General features: G+C 46.2%; 1 protein-coding gene across 5 annotated transcripts in view; it reads left to right on the top strand.

Moving 5' to 3' along the window:
* THRB (thyroid hormone receptor beta) overlaps positions 1-19,976 on the top strand; it is a 207,650-nt gene that overhangs the window by 178,118 nt on the left and 9,556 nt on the right. For all 5 annotated transcript variants that reach the window (XM_064167290.1, XM_064167289.1, XM_064167288.1 and 2 more), the window contains 4 exons: positions 6,687-6,787; positions 12,567-12,714; positions 14,414-14,619; positions 18,196-18,342. In XM_064167290.1, coding sequence (XP_064023360.1) covers positions 6,687-6,787; positions 12,567-12,714; positions 14,414-14,619; positions 18,196-18,342 — 602 coding nt within the window. The remainder of the gene's footprint in view (positions 1-6,686; positions 6,788-12,566; positions 12,715-14,413; positions 14,620-18,195; positions 18,343-19,976) is intronic.

Consider the following 19,976-nt stretch of genomic DNA (forward strand, 5'->3'; position numbering starts at 1 on the left):
TTATACTTTGTGTTTGTGCCAGTGGCGAAGCTGATGTTCAGCGAGGATTCAATGTAAGCAGTAAGTTGCTTGTGATACTAAGCTAGGCTATAAAAACCTTCAGAACTCTGAGGAAAAGAGCTTGCACGATCTGCCCCTTAGAGGAGTGCCTTTTGCACCAGTAGTTACTTGGTAATGCGTGCAAGTGCGTACAGGTGCAGTACCGACCACAGCAGTTTAAGTATTAGCGCGGTTTGGGCTAAAATGTTTTCAGCACATCTGTGCAAAATACACTGCTGTTAGTAAGGTTTCTGACCAGCCCAAACAGGGTTAGCGCGTGGAAAAGTGATGGAGGGCAAAGAGACAACACAAGATATGTCCCACGTTCTACCTTCACAAAACCTTTTGCCAAATATTGGTGATTCCGTTGATGAAAATAGGTCGGCAGAGGTCAGGGCTGCAGACAGGCAGGTTAGCTAGCAAGGGATCTGCTCAGCTGCTGAACAGCGGTTTCGGTGCTGCCAGCCTTGGTGCAGGAATAAGCAATTTTTCTCAGTGGGAGTAATTGAAAGAGAGTGGGAGGCAAGGATCAGCGGATCAGCCTAGCCTTTCAGATCAGCATTGATAACAGCACAGGTAAGAATGGAGTATGCTTTTATTGCTCACCTCTGTGCTTTCTCCAAGAAACACTCAGCTCAAGCGTTTTCTGCACAGGAGTACCAGGGATGGTATCTGGATGGTTCCTGTCACTTCCATCATTTGCAAAGAGCTATGTGTGACTATGGAATCAGTCGACAGCAGTTAGGAATTTTCAGTTCTAATACAGTTGAGGATTTTCAAGGTAGTAATTAATTTCATCTGCTTCATTTTTGTACTGCAGTGCCTGGTAAGTGAACACAGTCTCACCGATGAGTCTTAACCTCCTCACTGGTGTGAGTGGTCTCTTGTCACACAAACCATAGCAGAGAGGAGAAAGATTTCAGGGAACATCTATAATGCATGACAGTGAAAATCAAAATGCTGAATAGTGCTCTTAAAACACAGCTGTCCTTGTGCAATAGCACAAAAAGAAGGATTTTTCTGTTTGCAAGGTATAAGCCTATGGTGGATCAGGAGCAACATAATGAGGAACATCTGGTATGCAGACATGATTTGTTTACATTCCTGTCAGTCATATCCATGTTTGGTAGTCAAATGTGGTTTGGGTCATAGTTGTTTTTAAGGTGTGATTTAATCCCTAAGCCAATACTAACACTATCTGTACAGAGAGAGCCCTGGGGATGTAAGGTCTGTGCTGTGATACTTTCAGCAAAACTGGAACTGGTTCTTCTCTCAAAGCATGCTGTGTTTTTCTAATGGGCTCCCAGGCACAGAGGGAGAGAACAGTGCCATTTTTCAGGTCTGCTGGGTTTTGTTCATTCAAATGGCTTTTCTTTTCCCAGCAGGTGTTGTGTGGGGGCAAGAACAGCCATCAAGTATCTCATTTTTGTCTCTCCACTGTGTTACACTAAGCAGTGTCACATACACTGCTTTAAGGTATTGTTCCTGCAAATGGTAATACAAGACTGTAGGCACAGAGTATTAATGGAGCGAGGTACCTCAGGCGATGGCATAGGTTAGCAGATCTTGTTCTGTCCTTACCGCTGCTAGTACAAACTGTCTGTGCATTCTCCTGTGGAAGGGAATTGTTTCTTGCTGTATCTGTGTAAAGCTACATTTCTGAGGTAAAAGATACTGTGAATCAGTATCAAGATTGGTTATAATACATCTAACGTAACACAATATATATGTATTCCAGATAGGGACAAGTGCTCCTGCTGTCTACTTAGCCTTGCCAAGACAGTAAGATTGGGCAGACTGGCAGGTGGGAGTCTGGGAAAGAAAGGAGTTATTTTAGGATGAAGAGGGAGTAGCAGACATGGCAGATCAAGGTCATTCATTGGTGCTCTCCATTCAGAGCAAAGATGCAAGGAGGGCATTGAAATGAATGACATCAAATGACTTTGAGGATCATACAAGATGGACCAAGTGATAGTCCGTGCTGATGCTAGAGGACAGCAGACCAAGGAATGGTAATGGTTGTGGTACAGTTTGGAGGGATTGGTGTTGCTTTTGAACAGTTCCTCTTAGCTACTTAAATAGTAGACTTTGACCAAGAAATAAAGGATGAAATAAGAACACCAGAAATAGACACCTACCCAATGTTGCCATGAGATTTGTCACCAGACATTATTTTTTCATGAGAGAAAGCAGCATCTCCTTCTTTTATTTTTGGTCCAGAGTTATTAAACACACAAAATGCCAAAGTTCTTGCTGATATGAGAGACAAGTGCCTGCTAGCCTGCCCCTCCTCTTTTTCTCCAAGAGCTGCAAGAAGTCTGTTGCTCTTTCTCCGACTGTCCAACAGACAACTCTGCTGCCATCCACATCTTCCCCAGGAATCTCCATGAATAGCTTCCATGCTGATACCAAGTTCAGAAACACACTCTTAATTTCCTTCCTGCTGATACTGATCCTAACTCGTGAGTAGGAGCAAAATGCACTGAGGTCTTAAAAATGACATTGCATTGAATTTATACAGAGGTTGGACTAGATACTTGCAGCTACTACAGACAATTTAGGGTGGCCATTACAGTTTGTAAGAATTGAGTGTAAGTCCCTTTAGTCCTCTTGTCTGAATTATACCCTTTTCAAATACTGCTGAATGTCCGTTTTCTTTCCTTTTATTTTAGCAGTATCTGACCCCATTAGCTGTTAAAAGAGGGCTTAAAAAGTAGACCAAAATGTGGCTGTCTCTCTCAGATTTGCAATAGAAAGAAGACAGATGTTTATTGCATGCTTTTATTGCCCATGTTGTCTTGCAGTTAAGATCTGTCTCTCCATGTTTCCTGTTGAATCTGTGAAAGAGTTCCAAGTGTGTGCTCACCTTGTGACATGGGTATGCTCCTGCAAAAGTGGTGAACGTAACATTAAGTAGCTCAAATAGCTGGCACCTAAGACTCCTGATGGAGCAAGCAACAGTGCTATTCTTAATTCCTAACTAGGAGTGCCTGTAGGCAGTTTCTCTTTCCTGCCAGAATGGAAGATGTTCCCCGGCTTGGATAAAGCCATGAAATGTCAAGAAGGAGATGGGCAGCAGTGGTCACATGCACAAGCTACTGTATATATTTAAGGAAGCAGTATAGACAAGTGGTCTCCTGTTCCTCCAATAGAACAAAAGCTGGCATTACGTGAGGCATGCTAACCAGATTATATACTTAATGAAATGTAAAGGCATTTAATGCAGAAGTAATTCCTGAGGAAGCAAACCAGAGATAGGAAATGTCAAGAGCATAGTCTGTGCTACACTGGCTGTCTTTCATCAATAGCAGTGATTAGCAGTAACAAGAAGCCCTTCATTTTTATAACAAATTGAGAGGGAAATCCTTCATCCTTTGCTGACTGCTGTCTCCTGCATCAGCTCCGTGTTGTCTATGTGTTGCATGTAGAGAGGCAAAAGGGGGGCAGGGTGGAAGTAATACCCTCTGCTAATCCCCCACTAGCATAATGTCTGTTACGGGTCAGTGATGTAAATTAGACTTGAAACCCTACTGTGTCTCTTCCCTCAAGGTCACAGAGCCAGCTCCACATGTCCACCAGTCTTTTTCCAAATACAACTTGTTCATCATGGAATTAAATCTGATCAGTAAGGTCTCGACTCATTCTTCCACTCACCTTTCAGATGCCAGTAGGCAAACCTGAGATGTGCGTTCCTAGGCATGGCTTCAGAGTTCTCCTGCTGCCCAGCACTACACAGACGGCTCTGTGTTTGTCTTTAATTGGAGGTTCTCACAGTGCTGCTTAAACTAGATGTTCTAAGGAGGCCATGCAGGTAATTCCTGCCAGCTCAGTTTTTTAATGTCTCCTAATCCACTTGCCAGCCCCCAGAAAGTTAAGATATTTTAATATTGGTTAATTTCAAGTATTTTCTCTGCATGCTGTGCCCAGTTCTGGGCTCCTCAATTCAAGAGAGATGTTGAGGTGCTGGAAGGTGTCCAGAGAAGGTCAGCAAGGCTGGGGAGGGGCCTGGAGCAGAGCCCTGTGAGGAGAGGCTGAGGGAGCTGGGGGTGTGCAGCCTGCAGCAGAGGAGGCTCAGGGCAGAGCTCATTGCTGTCTACAACTACCTGAAGGGAGGCTGTAGCCAGATGGAGTTGGTCTCTTCTCTCAGGCAAGCAGCAACAGAAGAAGGGGACACAGTCTCAAGCTGTGCCAGGGCAGGTCTAGGCTGGATGTTAGGAGGAAGTTGTTGTCAGAGAGAGTGATTGGCATTGGAATGGGCTGCCCAGGGAGGTGGTGGAGTTGATGTCCCTGGAGGTGTTGAAGCCAAGCCTGGATGAGGCACTTAGTGCCATGGTCTGGTTGATTGTCTAGGGCTGGGTGCTAGGTTGGGCTGGATGAGCTTGGAGCTCTCTTCCAACCTAGTTGATTCTATGATTCTATTTCAGCTTTTCTGTCTGGAGAACTCGTGGCAAGTGTAGCCTTAGGAAAGCATTTTCATCTGAGCTGTCTGTTACTGAGCTGGCCTTCTGGCATGCTAGTCACAGGATGGCCACCCATCCTGCACCATCCTCCAACGGCTTTCTGCTGCCCTGAGTCTTGTTACTGGTTTTATTCCTTGTGACTGTGATGTGCTGGGTCTCTGAGCTATACTGAGCCACATTGGTGCAAGGGCTGTATAAAGACAGCAAGCTTGGCATCTAGTCTAACATGTAGTTCCACAGATGATCAGTTCAGCAAGCCAGTGGTAAGGGAGAATGTTGCAGGCAGCCATATCCTAAGGACTCTCTCTCAGTGCACTTATAAATTGCACTCAGTCAGTTGGTAGATGATGCCAAACTGAGAGGAGAGGTTGGTACACCAGATGGATGTTCTGCTGCTTGGAGAACCTAGGCAGGCTGGAGAAATGAAATGAGAGGAATTTCTTGAAGTTCATCAGTGAGAAATGCCAAATCCTACACTGGGAGAGGAATACTAAATGCAGCAGCCCAGGCTGGGTCCCAACCAGCTGCCAGGTGTGCTTTCCATTGAAGTACTTGGGGTTCATAGTAGCAGCAAGTTTGGTTTGACAAGAGCTTGCCACAAGTTCATGTCAAGCCAAACTTCCTTGTGGCAAGGTAGTCAGCAGTATCATGTTGTGCATTAGGAAGATCACCACCTGCTTGAGGGAGGTTATCCTTCCTGTCTGCTCAGCTTTGCAGTGATTGGTCCACTTCCAGACTGCACAACACAAGAAAGACATAGGCATACTGGAGGGAGTCCAGCAGATGGCCACAAAGACAAACAGGGGCCTGGGGCATCTGTTCCACAAAAGGCAGAGCTGGACTGTTCAGCCTGAGGCAGAGAAGGCTTAAGTCATGGTATGTGGGGTGTCTTAAGAGTTTGTCTAAATACCTGATCCCCTGCAAGTAGAAGACAGACAGACTCCAGTGAAAGGACAGATGTCAGTGAGCACAAATAGAGATGCAGATGATTCCTTCTGAGGACAATAAATTAGTGGGGTTTGCCACCACGAGGGTGACCAAGCACTGGCATAGATTGGCCAGAAAGGTTGCAGAGTGTCTGTCCTTGGAGATCCTCAAAAGCCATCTGGACATGGGCCTTGGCAGCTAGCTCTGTGTGGCTCTTCTTGAGCCTGCAGGTTGGACCAGATGACCTCCAGAGTTGCCTTCCAGCTTCATCCATTCTGGGATTCTGTGAAACACTACACTTGAACAGTCTCAGATAGCTGCGCTTTCCTCTTCTGCCTCACAGTGAGCTGAGGTCTCTGTGTTAGCTCTTTGCAGAGAGATCTTGCAGAAAGAAAGGTTATGTACCATAACTCCATTAGCTCAGAGTCATGGGAGCACTTACCTGGAAAGGTTTCTGTTTTATGCTATTTGAAAGTTCCCTTCAGTTTAGAATTACTTTTTGGTTGCCATCAGAATTTTTGGGGGGGTTTGTTCAAATTGGAAATATGTTTATGCTATCAAAACAAATGCCACTGTGGGATGAGAACCAAGCATTGCTGATGTTTTTCATGGCAGTGATAGTTGCTTTCACTAGCTGGGTGGCTGGTAAACCACTTCAGAAGAGAAACTGTCATTCTAACACACACACACGTACTCGAATGCCTGTGTATTCCTGTCCCACATTCAGGCTGTATTAGGTATTCCTTCTGGACACACCCAGGTCAGATATGATCAATACAGCTTGGGCTGTCTGTTGCTGATGCTTCTCTAGCCATGCCTGCAGAGCTCTACATATTTCTTACTACCAGGTCCTGAGTCAGCTGCAACCTGTGATCTCATCTTCACATCTTCAGTGTACAGATACATTGGAGGGGGGTGGGGGGTGAAACAGAAGAGAGACCTGTGATATTGTATTTTGTCATATCAAAGCCCCTGAGGTAGAAGCAGAAATACTTACTTTTCTAAGGCAGTATTTCAGTCAGGAGAGAGCATGTTGGCCTGCCCCTTGTGCAGTAGATGCTGAAGCAGTCTGAAGAGCAGAAGACAGTAGAGACTACATTCAAATAAGTCTCTAATGTAGTATGAGGTTTTATCCAGGAAACTCAGCGAGTTCCGAAGTCTGGGGCTGGTAGGTAAGATCTGCAGTGAGTTTGAACATAATGGTTTTATATCCAGTGTTTTATATTGAGTTTACATGCCACATCTTCTTTTTCTTTACAGGGTATATACCCAGTTACTTAGACAAGGATGAGCTGTGTGTAGTGTGTGGGGACAAAGCCACCGGATACCATTATCGCTGCATCACTTGCGAAGGTTGCAAGGTAAATGATACAGTGGGAAAGAGCAAATCAGAAATAGCTCTCCAGCTCCTCCATTATACAGACTTCCTGACCTGTGCTGTCAAGTAAAACAAAGATTAGAAGTGAATAAGAACATCCAGTACTGATGATAAGCTGTATCTGGCTATCCGGCTGCTCTTCATATGCATAAGGAATATAGTTGATCTTTGCAGTGTTTGCTTTTGAAAGGAGAATGAAAAACTGAGATTTGTTATCTTTGATGTCTCTATTTTTTGATGTTTCTGTGGCCATGCTCTCAGCCAGCATACATCAGCATAGTCCCAGCAGCTCCAGTGACAGTGTTGGTGCAGTAGCTGAGATTCTGCCTATGGCCATGAGGAGTGTGTAGCAATGAAGTGCTCCAGTGCCTCTCATAATCACTGTGAAGAAGCAAAAACCAAAGGCCCTTCCCCATGCTCTTACATTAGTAACATCCATCACTTTGGGAAGCATTCACAGCCAGTTAAAAGTTTCAGAAAGCTTTGGATCTCTTTAATGTAAGTTTCCAGCCCTAAATTGCGTCTCCGAAGCTACATGGAAAAATTAAAAGAGAGATTGCTTTGGACAAGTAAATACAAACCAGAATTGAGTAACATGGTCTGGCACATCTTACACTGCTGTGCCTCCAAAAATGTGCCTGAACAGCTTGGGATCCTGTAAGGAAGCTACTGCTTGCAGGAAAACAAACAAACAAATTGTTTTTCTAGACAAACAGAACCACACATGTCATGGGCTCGTGTCACAGGACTAAGTGACACAAGTCACATTCTGTTCATCCCCAAAGTGTGGACTATTTGAGTCTGATCTTTTGAGCCAGTCCAAACATCACAGTAACTCTTGTGCTGGAGCTCTTCCTTCAGTTGTGTAGCACTGCCCTAAGCAACACTTATGAAATGCACAAAGGTGTAAATATCCTCCCTATAGCAGATTTGTGATGATAATCATGCTGAGTTTGTACACATACATACAGATGTGTTGGGCTGATGAAAAGCTCAACATGAGCTGGCAGTGTGCATGTGCAGCCCAGACAGCAACCCTGTGCTGGGTTGCAGCAGGAGCAGTGTGGCCAGCTGGGCAGCACACTCTCCCTTTGCTCTGCTCTCCTGAAACCCCACCTGGACTCCTGTGTGCAGTTCTGGAGTCTCCAGCACAAGAACGACGTAGAACTGTTGGAGCCAGTCCAGAGGAGGGGCATGAGGGTGATCAGAGGGTTGAAGCAGCTCTGCTCTGAGGACAGGCTACAAGAGTTGGGGCTCTTCAGCCTGGAGAAGAGAAGGCTTCGAGGAGACCTTGGAGTGGCCTTCCAGTATCTGAAGGGACCCTGCAGGAAGGTTGGGGAGGGACTGTGGAGAAGGTCTTGTAATGACAGCACAAGGGGTAATGGGTTTAAAGTGGCAGAGGGGAAACTGAAACTGGCTGTTAGGAAAGGATTGTTTGCAGTGAGGGTGGTGAGACACTGGCACAGGTTGCCCAGGGAGGTTGTGGAGCACAGAATCACCCAATGTGGTCTTTGATCTGATTTTGTGCTCCACAACCTCCCTGGAGGTGTCCAAGGCCAGGTTGGATGAGGCCTTGATCAACCTGTTCTAGTAGGAGGTGTCCCTGCCTATGGCAGGGAGTTGGAACTGGATGAGATTTGAGATCCCTTCCAACGTAAACCATTCTGTGATTCTATACGTAAGGCATATGAAAAAAATACTTGTGTCTGAAAAAAACTCCTGGAACTGAACAAGTGCTTCTTACACATTTGCATCCCATATAGGAGATGACATTAAATGTATGAACATAACTTAATTCAGATGCACCGAGAAGTTACTGCCAGTGCGTCATCATGAAGTGCCTTGCTTCCAGCTCAGCAGCGCTCTCATATGCCTTCCTACTTCAAATTTGGTACTCCAAATGAAGTATTTCTTTTTGTGCCTGCTAGCTATTTTAAAGATACAGCAGGCAAAAATCTACTTTTGTCTTTAGAGAGAGTTCTGTTTGGTGGCAAGTTAGACTAATGCTTACGTGCACAATGAACTGCGCTCACGGCGTGGGAGAAGTAACTCATTTCTTCCTTAGATTTATTGTTGGCTGGCACAAAGATTTCTGTTTTGTTTTGTTCTAGCAAATGTATTCATTGCACAGGATTAGTTTTTTGTTTGGACAGTTTCAGCTCATGCTTTGGAAGATCTGCACACAGACTTCAAGTTCTTTGATTGTCAACAAAGTTGTATGTAATCGGCTGTGAATGAATTTGACATTTGCTAGTTGTTTCCTCTCAAAATCACTTCAGTTTTCTAACAACATTCATAGAATCATAGAATGAGTCAGAATTGAAAGAGACCACAAGGACCATCTAGTTCCAACCCCCCTGCCATGGGCAGGGACACCCTACCCTAGATCAGCCTGCCCACAGCCTCAGCCAGCCTGGCCTTAAACACCTTCATGCATGGGGCCTCAACCACGTCCCTGGGCAACCCATGCCAGCCTCTCACCACTAATGCTGAAGAACTTCCTCCTCATGGCCAGCCTGACTCTCCCCACCTCCAGCTTTGCTCCGTTCCCCCCAGTCCTGTCTCTCCCTGATAGCCTCAAAAGTCCCTCCCCAGCTTTTTTGTTGGCCCACTTTAGACATTGGAATGCCACAAGAAGGTCCCCTGGGAGCCTCCTCTTCTCCAGCCTGCACAGCCCCAACTCTTTCAGTCTGTGCTCACAGCAGAGCTGCTGCAGCCTCTGAGCATCCTCCTGGCCCTGCTCTGGACACTCTCCAGCAAATCCACATCCTTCTTGTAATGGGGGCTCCAGAGCTGGATACAGTACTCCAGGTGGGGTCTCAGCAGAGTGGAGAGAATCATTCATTGGGCTGATAGCCAAAAATTTGCTTTGGCAAATGCTTTCATGAACAAAACATCCTCACACGTGCCCTCTGAAGAGTAAACTGTAAGGAATTTAAGGAACTCAGGAAAACAGTAGTTGCCTTACAGTAAGATGTGCTTTCTTTTGTTGATGACATTGGCAGTACTGTGATTAAATGTTTGGATGAATTATAGAAACTTCCTTCTCGTGTCGTATTTAGAGATGATCAGAGAGGGCTTTTGCAAAAAGTGTCTGAGCAATGCAAAGAAATGGGAAGATGGATCCCCAACACTGGCAGTGGGAGCCTTGCTGCTGTAAACACAGAGCTTTAGTAAGTCCCATGCAAGATTTGGGAAAGGGAAGTTGAGTGCCACTTCCTGGAACTCACTGGAGCTTTTCCGATCTCTTGCCATGACCAGAGATTGCTGTGGTCATAGCTGTCCAGAGCTGTCTTTGATCTTCAGGGAGAAGAGGAAGAGGTCCTGTCTCTAGGAATTCATCACAGGGTAGAGGGTGAATCCAGAGCCAGTTGTTGGGTAGATGAGCATTTGAGGCCTGATCCAGACCCCCACATAAAAGACATCTTGCCTATGATGGACTGGATTTTGGCTCAACTCAACGGGTCTCAGTGTTGCGAAGGCTCACAGGTGCCTTACGTAACTCCTTTCCATTGAGATTTCAGGTCTTGTCATTAAGGAAGGAAGTGTTGCACTCTAGAGCTGAGTCAATGATGAGGAGAAGGCCTTTTGTTATCTCTGGAGTTAGGAGCACCAACCACAAGAGATTTGAAATGCTGTGTTAACATCAATTGCCCATGGCTGGAAGATTTTACCGGGTATTAACTAACTTAACTAAAAGCAGACTTTTTGCCTAGAGAGGTAAAGAGTCTGTTCCTTAGGGAAAATCCCAGAGGGAGAGGCTATGCATTAGGCAAAACCTCCCCTAAATTTTGCCATTGTTTTCTTTGGAACCAGAGCCATTCTCGGTGGCCTCAGTCAAACAGCACCAAGGTCCAGCGTGTTTTCTCTGCTAGGGTAGTTCCAGGCTGCACTGCTGGATGTAGACAATCTCAAACAATGATGAAACTTGAAATAAGATGGTATAAATGTCTTGCTTTACACCTATCTTGTCAATATCATTCAGCCTCAGGAAGCTTATCCAGCTCTTCTAGAAGTCAATGGGAAAAGTCATGTTGAAATTAGTATGAGAATTAAGTCTGTAATCTTAGAATCATCCAGGTTGGAAGAGACCTCCAAGCTCATCCAGCCCAACCTAGCACCCAGCCCTGGCCAATCAACCAGACCACGGCACTAAGCGCCCCATTCAGGCTTTCCTTGAACACCTCCAGGGACAGTGACTCCACCACCTCCCTGGGCAGCCCATTCCAATGCCAATCACTCTCTCTGCCAAGAGCTTCCTCCTAACATCCAGCCTAGACCTCCCCCTTAGAGATAAGTTCATTCTGATATATTTTCCTAAGCCCAAGGCCTATGGAATGTATAAATCAATTAATTCAGTGGAGCTACATTAGTTCTCATGAGCTTAGGATCTGACCTAATACCTCTTTTGCAACTAGTAGTGTAGGTCTGCATTAGGATAGATCAATAGATAACGAGATAGACAGGACATCCATGGGGGTTCCTTTTGAACAAATCAGAGCCTCCTTTCAGAAATACAGATAATTCAGAAACTTGGGGAAGTTCTCAGATTTGGGAACAATGTGCAATTGTGTTTGCAGAATTCTGAGTCTTACCCAAATTTGTTTGGGTGGTTATTTGGCTTTGATGGAAAGAAAGGAGTAGAGCTCTTCTTGACCCTTTGACCCTTTAGTATCGCATTCATCATTGTTACTATTGACAGAAGCTGCTCCATAATTAAAAGTTTGCATAGGCCTCCAAATACCTCTCAGAATGGTGGTGTGGTGCAGAAAGGCACTCAAAAGAAACTCTACTACAGATTGAAAAAAACAACAGAAGCATAAGACTTCAAGAAAACGTGTAGAGACCTGGGGGTGCTGGGAGAGAGTAGCTGAAGATGAGGCAGCAGTGCCCAGGTGGGCAGCAGAGCCAATGGCATCCTGGGCTGGCTCAGGAGCAGTGTGGCCAGCAGGACAAGGGAGGTTCTTCTGCCCCTGTGCTCAGCACTGGGCAGGGCACAGCTTGAGTGCTGTGTCCAGTTCTGGGCTCCTCAATTCAAGAGAGATGTTGAGGTGCTGGAAGGTGTTGTGAGAAGGGCAGCAAGGCTGGGGATGGGCCTGGAGCAGAGCCCTGTGAGGAGAGGCTGAGGGAGCTGGGGGTGTGCAGCCTGCAGCAGAGGAGGCTCAGGGCAGAGCTCATTGCTATCTACAACTACCTGAAGGGAGGCTGTAGCCAGGTGGGGTTGGGCTCTCCTCCCAGGCAAGCAGCAACAGAACAAGGGGACGCAGTCTCAAGTTGTGCCAGGGCAGGTCTAGGCTGGATGTTAGGAGGAAGTTGTTCCCAGAGAGAGTGATTGGCATTGGAATGGGCTGCCCAGGGAGGTGGTGGAGTCGCTGTGCCTGGAGGTGTTCAAGTAAGCCTGTCTGGGGCACTTAGTGCCATGGTCTGGTTGATTGTCCAGGGCTGGGTGCTAGGTTGCGTGGATGAGCTTGGAGGTCTCTTCCAAGTTCTTGATTCTGTGATTCTATGGTATTTGCCCCTCAAGGCATCATGCCTTAGGCCTTTGCTTACTTAAGATGTCTGTATGAGTTTAATTTTCAGGAAGGAGGTGTTTCAGGAAGCTCAGGACAGAAATGCCATGCACTCTAAAACTGCTTTGCTCTTTTGGTCTTCAGGAGTTTCATGAAGTATGTTGACTTGCGTATCTGGGTACGTTCCTAGCCAACAGGAGATGTCCTCAGTTTGGAAAGATAATGCCTATTGCTAATGTTTATTGCCCTCAGGGTTTTTTTAGAAGAACCATTCAGAAAAATCTCCATCCAACCTATTCCTGTAAATATGAAGGAAAATGTGTGATAGACAAAGTAACAAGGAATCAGTGCCAGGAATGCCGCTTCAAAAAATGCATCTTTGTTGGCATGGCAACAGATTGTAAGTATATTCTCCTGGTGTTCGTTCTGTTTTCATGTCTGGATTTGCTTAAAGTGTGTTGATTGGTGAAGGTTGCTGAAACAGAGCAGAGTTGCCAGCACTTTTTTGTTGTTTTACTAAGTTGTACCAGGGTATTGCACTTAACTGTGTCACATCACTGCCATAGGGCTATACATTTTTGTTTACCCTTTGCCAGACTGCACCTTCTCCTGGCCTTACCTGGCTCAGTAACAGTAGGAGTGTTCCCTCTTTGTCAGAGAGGAGGGAGAGATGCATCTAGATGGACACTGTACTTGAGAAAAAAATAACCTTGTTTAGAAGATTCTGGAGGATGGGAAATGGAATGTCATTGCATGAGTCATCCTGCAGTTGTTTGTTTTATTTTTAGCCCTGGAGAAGTTATCTACTGCAAAGGATTCTACTCCTATTCTAAAGAGCTAGAAAATATGGCTGTAAGGTTAACCCTTAGCAAGCTTCTTTCTCTGTTGTTGCACAGGGATTTACATGGATAACTTGAGTTAGTCAAAGTGGGAGGTAGTCAGCTGTTGCCAGTGTAATCCTCTGCAAGAGAATGGGCAGGAAAACAGGGCCAAATAAACCACAGGAGAATATTCTCACTCAGTGCTTTTCATTGCTCATGTAATGTACAACTGTCTAGAGGGAAACAGAAGAAAGGACAGAATTTGGTGTTGGCTTCAGAAGAGGGGCTGTGTCACAAGCTCACATCCAGTCCAGCCTGATGCAGCAGGCAGTGCTGAACATCAGCCAGGTAGCAGCTGTACAGAGTGAGAAGTTCCCTTGAGTCTGATTCTGACCAAGAGTGCCATTCTGAGCAATGGCACCAAGAGGTGCCCTTAACACAAAGCTGCTATGGCCTTTGTGTGCTGCAGCTCCGTGGGTGCCAGAGGAGCTGCCAGCAAGCATGGCAGACAGGCCAGCTCTCCTCCAACTCCACAAGGGTTCCTCCCACCTTTGGCTTCAGGTGTGTGAACAGAGAGGTGTTCTAGTGCCTCTGCCAGGCGCCTGCTGCGGATCACAGCAGTGCTCATCCGCTAAAGCAGGCCATTCTGTTTGGACAGCCTATTCCTGTTGCATGGAAAATGGGATAAAAGGTGGTCAGAGGTGTGCAGCCCTGAGGCTTGTGTTTCTTATATCACTGGAAGATAGGGAAAGAGGTGGTAAAGGACTTCTGATCATGTCATGCAACAGGCTCCTGTGGAGCCCCCTGTGAGTAAGTACTGCCACCTTCTTACGTCCACATTACCTTCTGCTGGCTACACAGTTCAGAGCAGCGAGTGTGAGGTAGTACTTGGAAAAAAAAGAAAGTGCATCTCTTCTGATGTGAATTCCAAGCCCATTGTGGGAACACCTGGCATGAGGCTCACAGACTCTTATCAGGCTGGTTTTGTTGGTGGTATAAGGCGCTGAAGGCAATGGCAGTGTACAAAATGGTACCAGAATCATAAGTCTTTGCAATGCAGGCTTCTAAGAGAATAAAGCTTGGAGGCAGAAGTAAGAACTGTATCAGCTGTGAGTCTTGCCAAAGTACTTTACTGATTACTCATGATCTCTGGAGGTCCCTCCCAACCCCTAACATTCTGTGAGTCTGTGATACAGCACAGGAAAAGACCAGAGGCATAGAAAAGACTAAAATTCAGACAGCATTGAGAGCCATTTTTGTGTGCTTTTCCCCTGCTAGTGGTGTTGGATGACAGCAAGAGGTTGGCAAAGAGAAAACTGATAGAAGAAAACCGAGAGAAGAGACGTCGGGAAGAGCTGCAGAAAACCATTGGGCACAAACCGGAGCCAACAGATGAGGAATGGGAGCTCATCAAAATTGTGACTGAAGCACACATGGCCACCAATGCACAGGGAAGCCACTGGAAACAGAAAAGGAAATTTCTGGTAAAGTTGTAGCCTTTTACACTGCTTCTGGAGCCAGGCTCCTCTCTCTTGTTTGAAGCCTCTTCCCAACATTGCAGCCCCCCAAAAAAGGGTGTATCAGCACTCTGTTGGCATGTATGAAGATTGTTACAGCTAACAACTTGCTTATCCTTGCCTGTAGCTCAGTATCTAACCATCCCAGCTGGATGCTTTTACTGTGCGAAGAAAAATGTAGAATAACTGTTTCACTCCTGACAGTAGCAGCCCACAGTGCATACCATTTTTTAACATACCTAGGGATGGCTGTCTTTATTAGAGGCTCATGCAACATACTGGCTAGCAGAGCCAATGGCATCCTGGCCTGGCTCAGGAGCAGTGTGACCAGCAGCACAAGGGAGGTTAATCTGCCCCTGTGCTCAGCACTGGGCAGGGCACACCTTGAGTGCTGTGTCCGGTTCTGGGCTCCTCAATTCAAGAGAGATGTTGAGGTGCTGGAAGGTGTCCAGAGAAGGGCAGCAAGACTGGGGAGGGGCCTGGAGCAGAGCCCTGTGAGGAGAGGCTGAGGGAGCTGGGGGTGTGCAGCCTGCAGCAGAGGAGGCTCAGAGCAGACCTCATTGCTGTCTGCAGCTACCAGAAGGGAGGCTGTAGCCAGGTGGGGTTGGGCTCTTCTCTCAGGTAAGCAGCAACAGAACAAGGGGACGCAGTCTCAAGTTGTGCCAGGGCAGGTCTAGGCTGGATGTTAGGAGGAAGTTGTTGTCAGAGAGAGTGATTGGCATTGGAATGGGCTGCCCAGGGAGGTGGTGGAGTCACTGTCCCTGGAGGTGTTGAAGCCAAGCCTGGCTGAGGCACTTAGTGCCATGGTCTGGTTGACTGGCTAGGGCTGGGTGCTAGGTTGGGCTGGATGAGCTTGGAGGTCTCTTCCAAGCTGGTTGATTCTGTGATTCTATATTGTAAGTGTTAAAAGAGTGTTAAATTTTAGGTGCAAGCTGATATTTTTTATTGATAATTCATTATGTTTGCCTCCTTGTTCTAAAGTGAACATGTTAAATAAGATAGATCTGGCAAAGCAAAAGGTGAAAGCAGGATGCTATGTACTCACTGGGATTGGGAGACTATAGGACAGCCTAAGTTTTCCACTTGTTACTAAGGATCAGACAATAACTGGTGCTCTGTGATGCTCAGCCTTAAAAAAGGATTCACTTGATTTTTCTAAGTGGGTTTTTAAGGGAATTAAGTGTATCATGCAGAATGTGTGTGCAGCACAGAAGAGAGATTGTAGCCTGCATGCACAGGGCTCTTCAACAGTCTGGCTCCTTTTGTAAGCCTAGGCTCCTGTTTTCCTATTTCCCCATGGGAATCTGGACCCACTGTTAATCTGCTAAGAGAAATCAAGCATTCAGGCCAGCTGATGCCTTTTGTGATGTTTTGCTAATTCCATGTCTCAGTTTCTGCCTGGGTGGCTGCGTGTTCGTAGTAGTGTGTGGGCAGTAAACCGCAGGCAGGGAGCAAGAGTGCACTTCCCTGTGGTGCTGCAAGCAGGGTTTGTGGTGGCAGTGTTAGCAGCTGCAGCCAACGGTGTGCTTGGTTACGTAGGCAGCAGTGCTGCTCTGGCAGCATCTCCTGCTTTGCGCCTGGGCTTTGAGCTGGGAGGGAGAACGTGAGCAGAAAGCTGGGAGGGACTGTGCCCTGTGAAGTGTGGTCAGTGAGGGACTTCAGGCTCTGGAGACTCCTAGCAGAGGGGATGCCTCAGGAAAGGGTGTGCAGAGGCAGGGGCTGAAGTGATGTAACAGCAGGGCATTTGGCCGAGAGGATGGCTAGGGCAGAAGCAGGAGTGGTAGCTGTAATGGGCAGATCAAAAGCCAGCTGTGACTACCACAGTTAGTTGTTCTCCATGCAGTTCTTGCTGCAGAGCCTCCTGATTCTTTGCAGTGCTCACATGCTGAGGCCCAGTGGTTTCAAGGCAGGTACAGGGAGCTCACTGACACCTTGCAGGCAGCACAGAAAGGAGAGTCCAGGATGGCATGCCAGCACCAGGCAGAGGACTGCAGAAGCCCCTGCCACAAGCTGTTGAGGAGCAGGAGCTGAGCACATGCTCCAGGAGCTGTGGTTCTATCCTTAGGAAGCTGAGGCTGGTTCCTAAACAGCAGGAGGGCGTTTGAGGTCTGGAGCAAGTTTCCTGTTGAGGTGAGCTAGATGGCAGCAGCATTCTGGTGTCATGCCTTCACTAGCTTTAGCTGGTAATCCTCACTTCTTTGGCTTGCCCCAAGAAAATGCTGTGTTCTTTTCTGGTTCGTTTTCCCCTAACATTAGCATGGATTTAAGAATTTAGGCTCCTTGCTAGGAAGTGATGAAGGTTGTTTATCCTGAGCAGACAATGTGATTTAATTGCCCGAGATTCAGGAAGGGAAGTTGCCTAGAAGTGAGATTATTTGGGGTTTTTTCTTCCATAGGAACCATCAGATAATTGTACTCAGTCCTCTTTGTTGTTCCTTTACAACTGGTGCTTTTTATTGGCTTGCTTTACTAACCTGTATGCTGCTTTCTCTGATAGAAGTTAGATTTGGATCTAGAGCTGTGGAATAATCTTTTATAATGTGTTTCTTTTAGCACCTCCCCTGCTGAAGTGCCCTTATTATTAAAGTATTATTAAAGTATTACAGGCCTTATTCTCTGGAGTTTACACATTTTTTGGCTCTCTAATGTTAGCCAAATGAAACCTCTGCATGCCAGTTGGCAGGTCTTTCACAACTGCAAAGCCAAACTCAGTAAATGGAGCAGCTTCCATGTGCTTGTTTTTAAAATGCATAGTAACATTGATGAGCTGTCATAAAATCAGACCAACAAGTTGAAGTGCAGTTGGAGTGCAAAACCACTCGTTGCAGATTCTGCTTGAAACTATTTCATTGCATATTTATAGTGAAATCCTCAAAATCTGACTCTCTTTTTCTGTTTTGGAGAAGTCAACACAGAAGGTCACAAAATGTGACTCTTATTTATGTTTTGGAGAAGTCACACAGAAGGTCATTTTGCACAGGCCAGTTTAATCTCCTGTCAGTTTATGCAGGCTGAGTTTGGGGTAGCCCATTGTTACCCCTCAGTTGTAGCCTTGGCAGTTGCCTGGAGGTCTGTGAAAGCAGTCAGTCTGTTCTGGGGAGGATTGCAGTGTCCAATAGGTGGGAGAGCCCAGTTCTGCAAAGGCCACAGCATCTTCTCATGGGTTACATGTTACCTCAGCTCCCTTGGGTTGCAGGGAAACTTGAGAGCACTCAGCAGCTGGAAGAAAGAAGAACATGTCTGTATTTGTAAGCAAAAATGCATATGCTGAACCCAGAAGATACTGACAGAGGCACAAGGAAGAAGCTGCATGTGCACGGCAGTGCAGCTGCACAGACAGGATGGGCAGCAGCCTGCCAGTCACCCATTTCTCTCTGCAGTCACCACTTTCACACAGGCTTTACGAGCAGATCCCATTTTGGGGTGCAGTGGGCATTACCTGCAGAGTAGCCTTCCCTTGCGTCGCCAACAGGACTATCTAGAGCCTAAAACACTTGCTTTAAAACACCTTCTTCCTTTACATCTCTTTGTTTATGCCCTTAGCCAGAAGATATTGGGCAGGCACCAATAGTTAATGCTCCAGAAGGTGGCAAAGTGGATTTAGAAGCCTTCAGCCAGTTTACAAAAATCATCACACCAGCGATTACCAGAGTGGTGGATTTTGCCAAAAAGTTGCCTATGTTTTGTGAGGTAAGATGGCTTCTTTGCACTCCTTGGTTACATGCCTTTTGTTCAAGTCTATCCAAAATACTCCTGGAATTAAAATTAAATGCATGGAAAATGCACATTAAAATCAGAAAACTGAAGATAATCAGAATAGGTAGGACTGGAGTCATTTGGATCCTTACAGATTCCCTTGGATTGCTGAAATGGTGATTTTTGTTCCTGTGGAAGTCATCGTGGTTCGGTAGGAACTCCAATTGCCTTTAGATGTGGCCTTGAACAAAGCAAATGAACGAAACCAGACTGTCTAGAAGAGTCTTTGAGATGTTGAGCAGATCTTCCAGCACTCCTTGGCAAGCACAGTGTTGTGAGGTTGGGTACACACAGTAACAACTTCTTCCAATTCAGGAAAGCAGCCCTATGCAGGAGTGGCATTTGCCTGGTGGTGTTCCCTAGGCATGCTGCTTCTGAACAGGGAGGCTGTGCATAAGGAAGCCTGTAAAAGCAATGGATTGCCATTCCAGGTGGATGCTCACGTGTAAAATGTGCAGTAAATCAACTAAAATAGATGAGATTACACATTGGGAGGATAAAGGCCCTAGGCTGGTCTCATTTACACCAGGGTATCCTTTTCTCAAAGGACCAGATGCAATGGCTGATGATACTTTTATCCTAACTTTTCAAATGTCAGCAGAATAGCAACTTGACATTATACTTCAGTCTTAATACTCTTAGTAATTTTAAGTCTTGTGAGACATGGGAGTTTTAGCAGGGAAATAGCACGAATCTCGCTATGGAAAGATGCCTGTCTGCTCACCCGCACCGCAGAGCAGCACTCGGCTCCGCTGATGACAGGTGAACGACATATGGGAGTGGCTGTCATTAGTGTGCTCTTTAGGCTCTCTAACGCAGGGACAGTGTCCTCAGAAACAAAACATCAGTCAGGTAGAAAGTTTAGGGCAGCCATAGCATTTTGCTCTTTTTTTTTCTGTCTGGCAGCTTTTCTTTATAGTCAGTCAGGGTGAGCTGTTTATGTCCTCTGTCCAACTCCAGAATGAGAAGAGGTGTTTCTAGAGCTGATAGAGTGCAAATAGTTCTGCCTGGCTAAGCTCAGCATTGGCTCTGTCATCCAAGCAAGCATGAAATGGTGGCCAAGCATAACAATTTTAAGATACAAGGAATGTGTCTGTGGATCAAGAAGCCTCTGCAGCATTGGGTGTCTTCTCCAGTGTGATGTTTGTCAGTGGGAAGCTGCAGTGACATACCAAGCTAGTCTTTTTAAGTTAGAAGGCTTTGCCAGTCACACACAGACTGCAGTGCTCATCTGACATCTACCCCTCCTAGCTGCTTTGAGCCCACTTGTGTCAGAGCCAGGCAGGAAGCATGGATGATCAAGACAGCCTTGGGCACAACCTCTGTGGATTATGCAGCTCAGCTAGGACAGACTTTCTTTACAGCTAAGCCACTCTGTAAACCGGACATGTGTGTACAGCAAAGACTGATGGCAGAGTGAAGTACAGTTCCACAGTCAAACATCATCTCAGTTCCTCATTTCCACAGAGACTCAGGCTGAGAGTGTGGTAAATCTGTGTGGAGGAGTGGCATGGCAAGGAACATCCGTGGCCACTTACAATTCACAGATACTTTTTCTTCTTTCCCTC

The sequence above is a fragment of the Pogoniulus pusillus genome, chromosome 28 (assembly GCF_015220805.1).
Source record: "Pogoniulus pusillus isolate bPogPus1 chromosome 28, bPogPus1.pri, whole genome shotgun sequence".
Taxonomy (NCBI): domain Eukaryota; kingdom Metazoa; phylum Chordata; class Aves; order Piciformes; family Lybiidae; genus Pogoniulus; species Pogoniulus pusillus.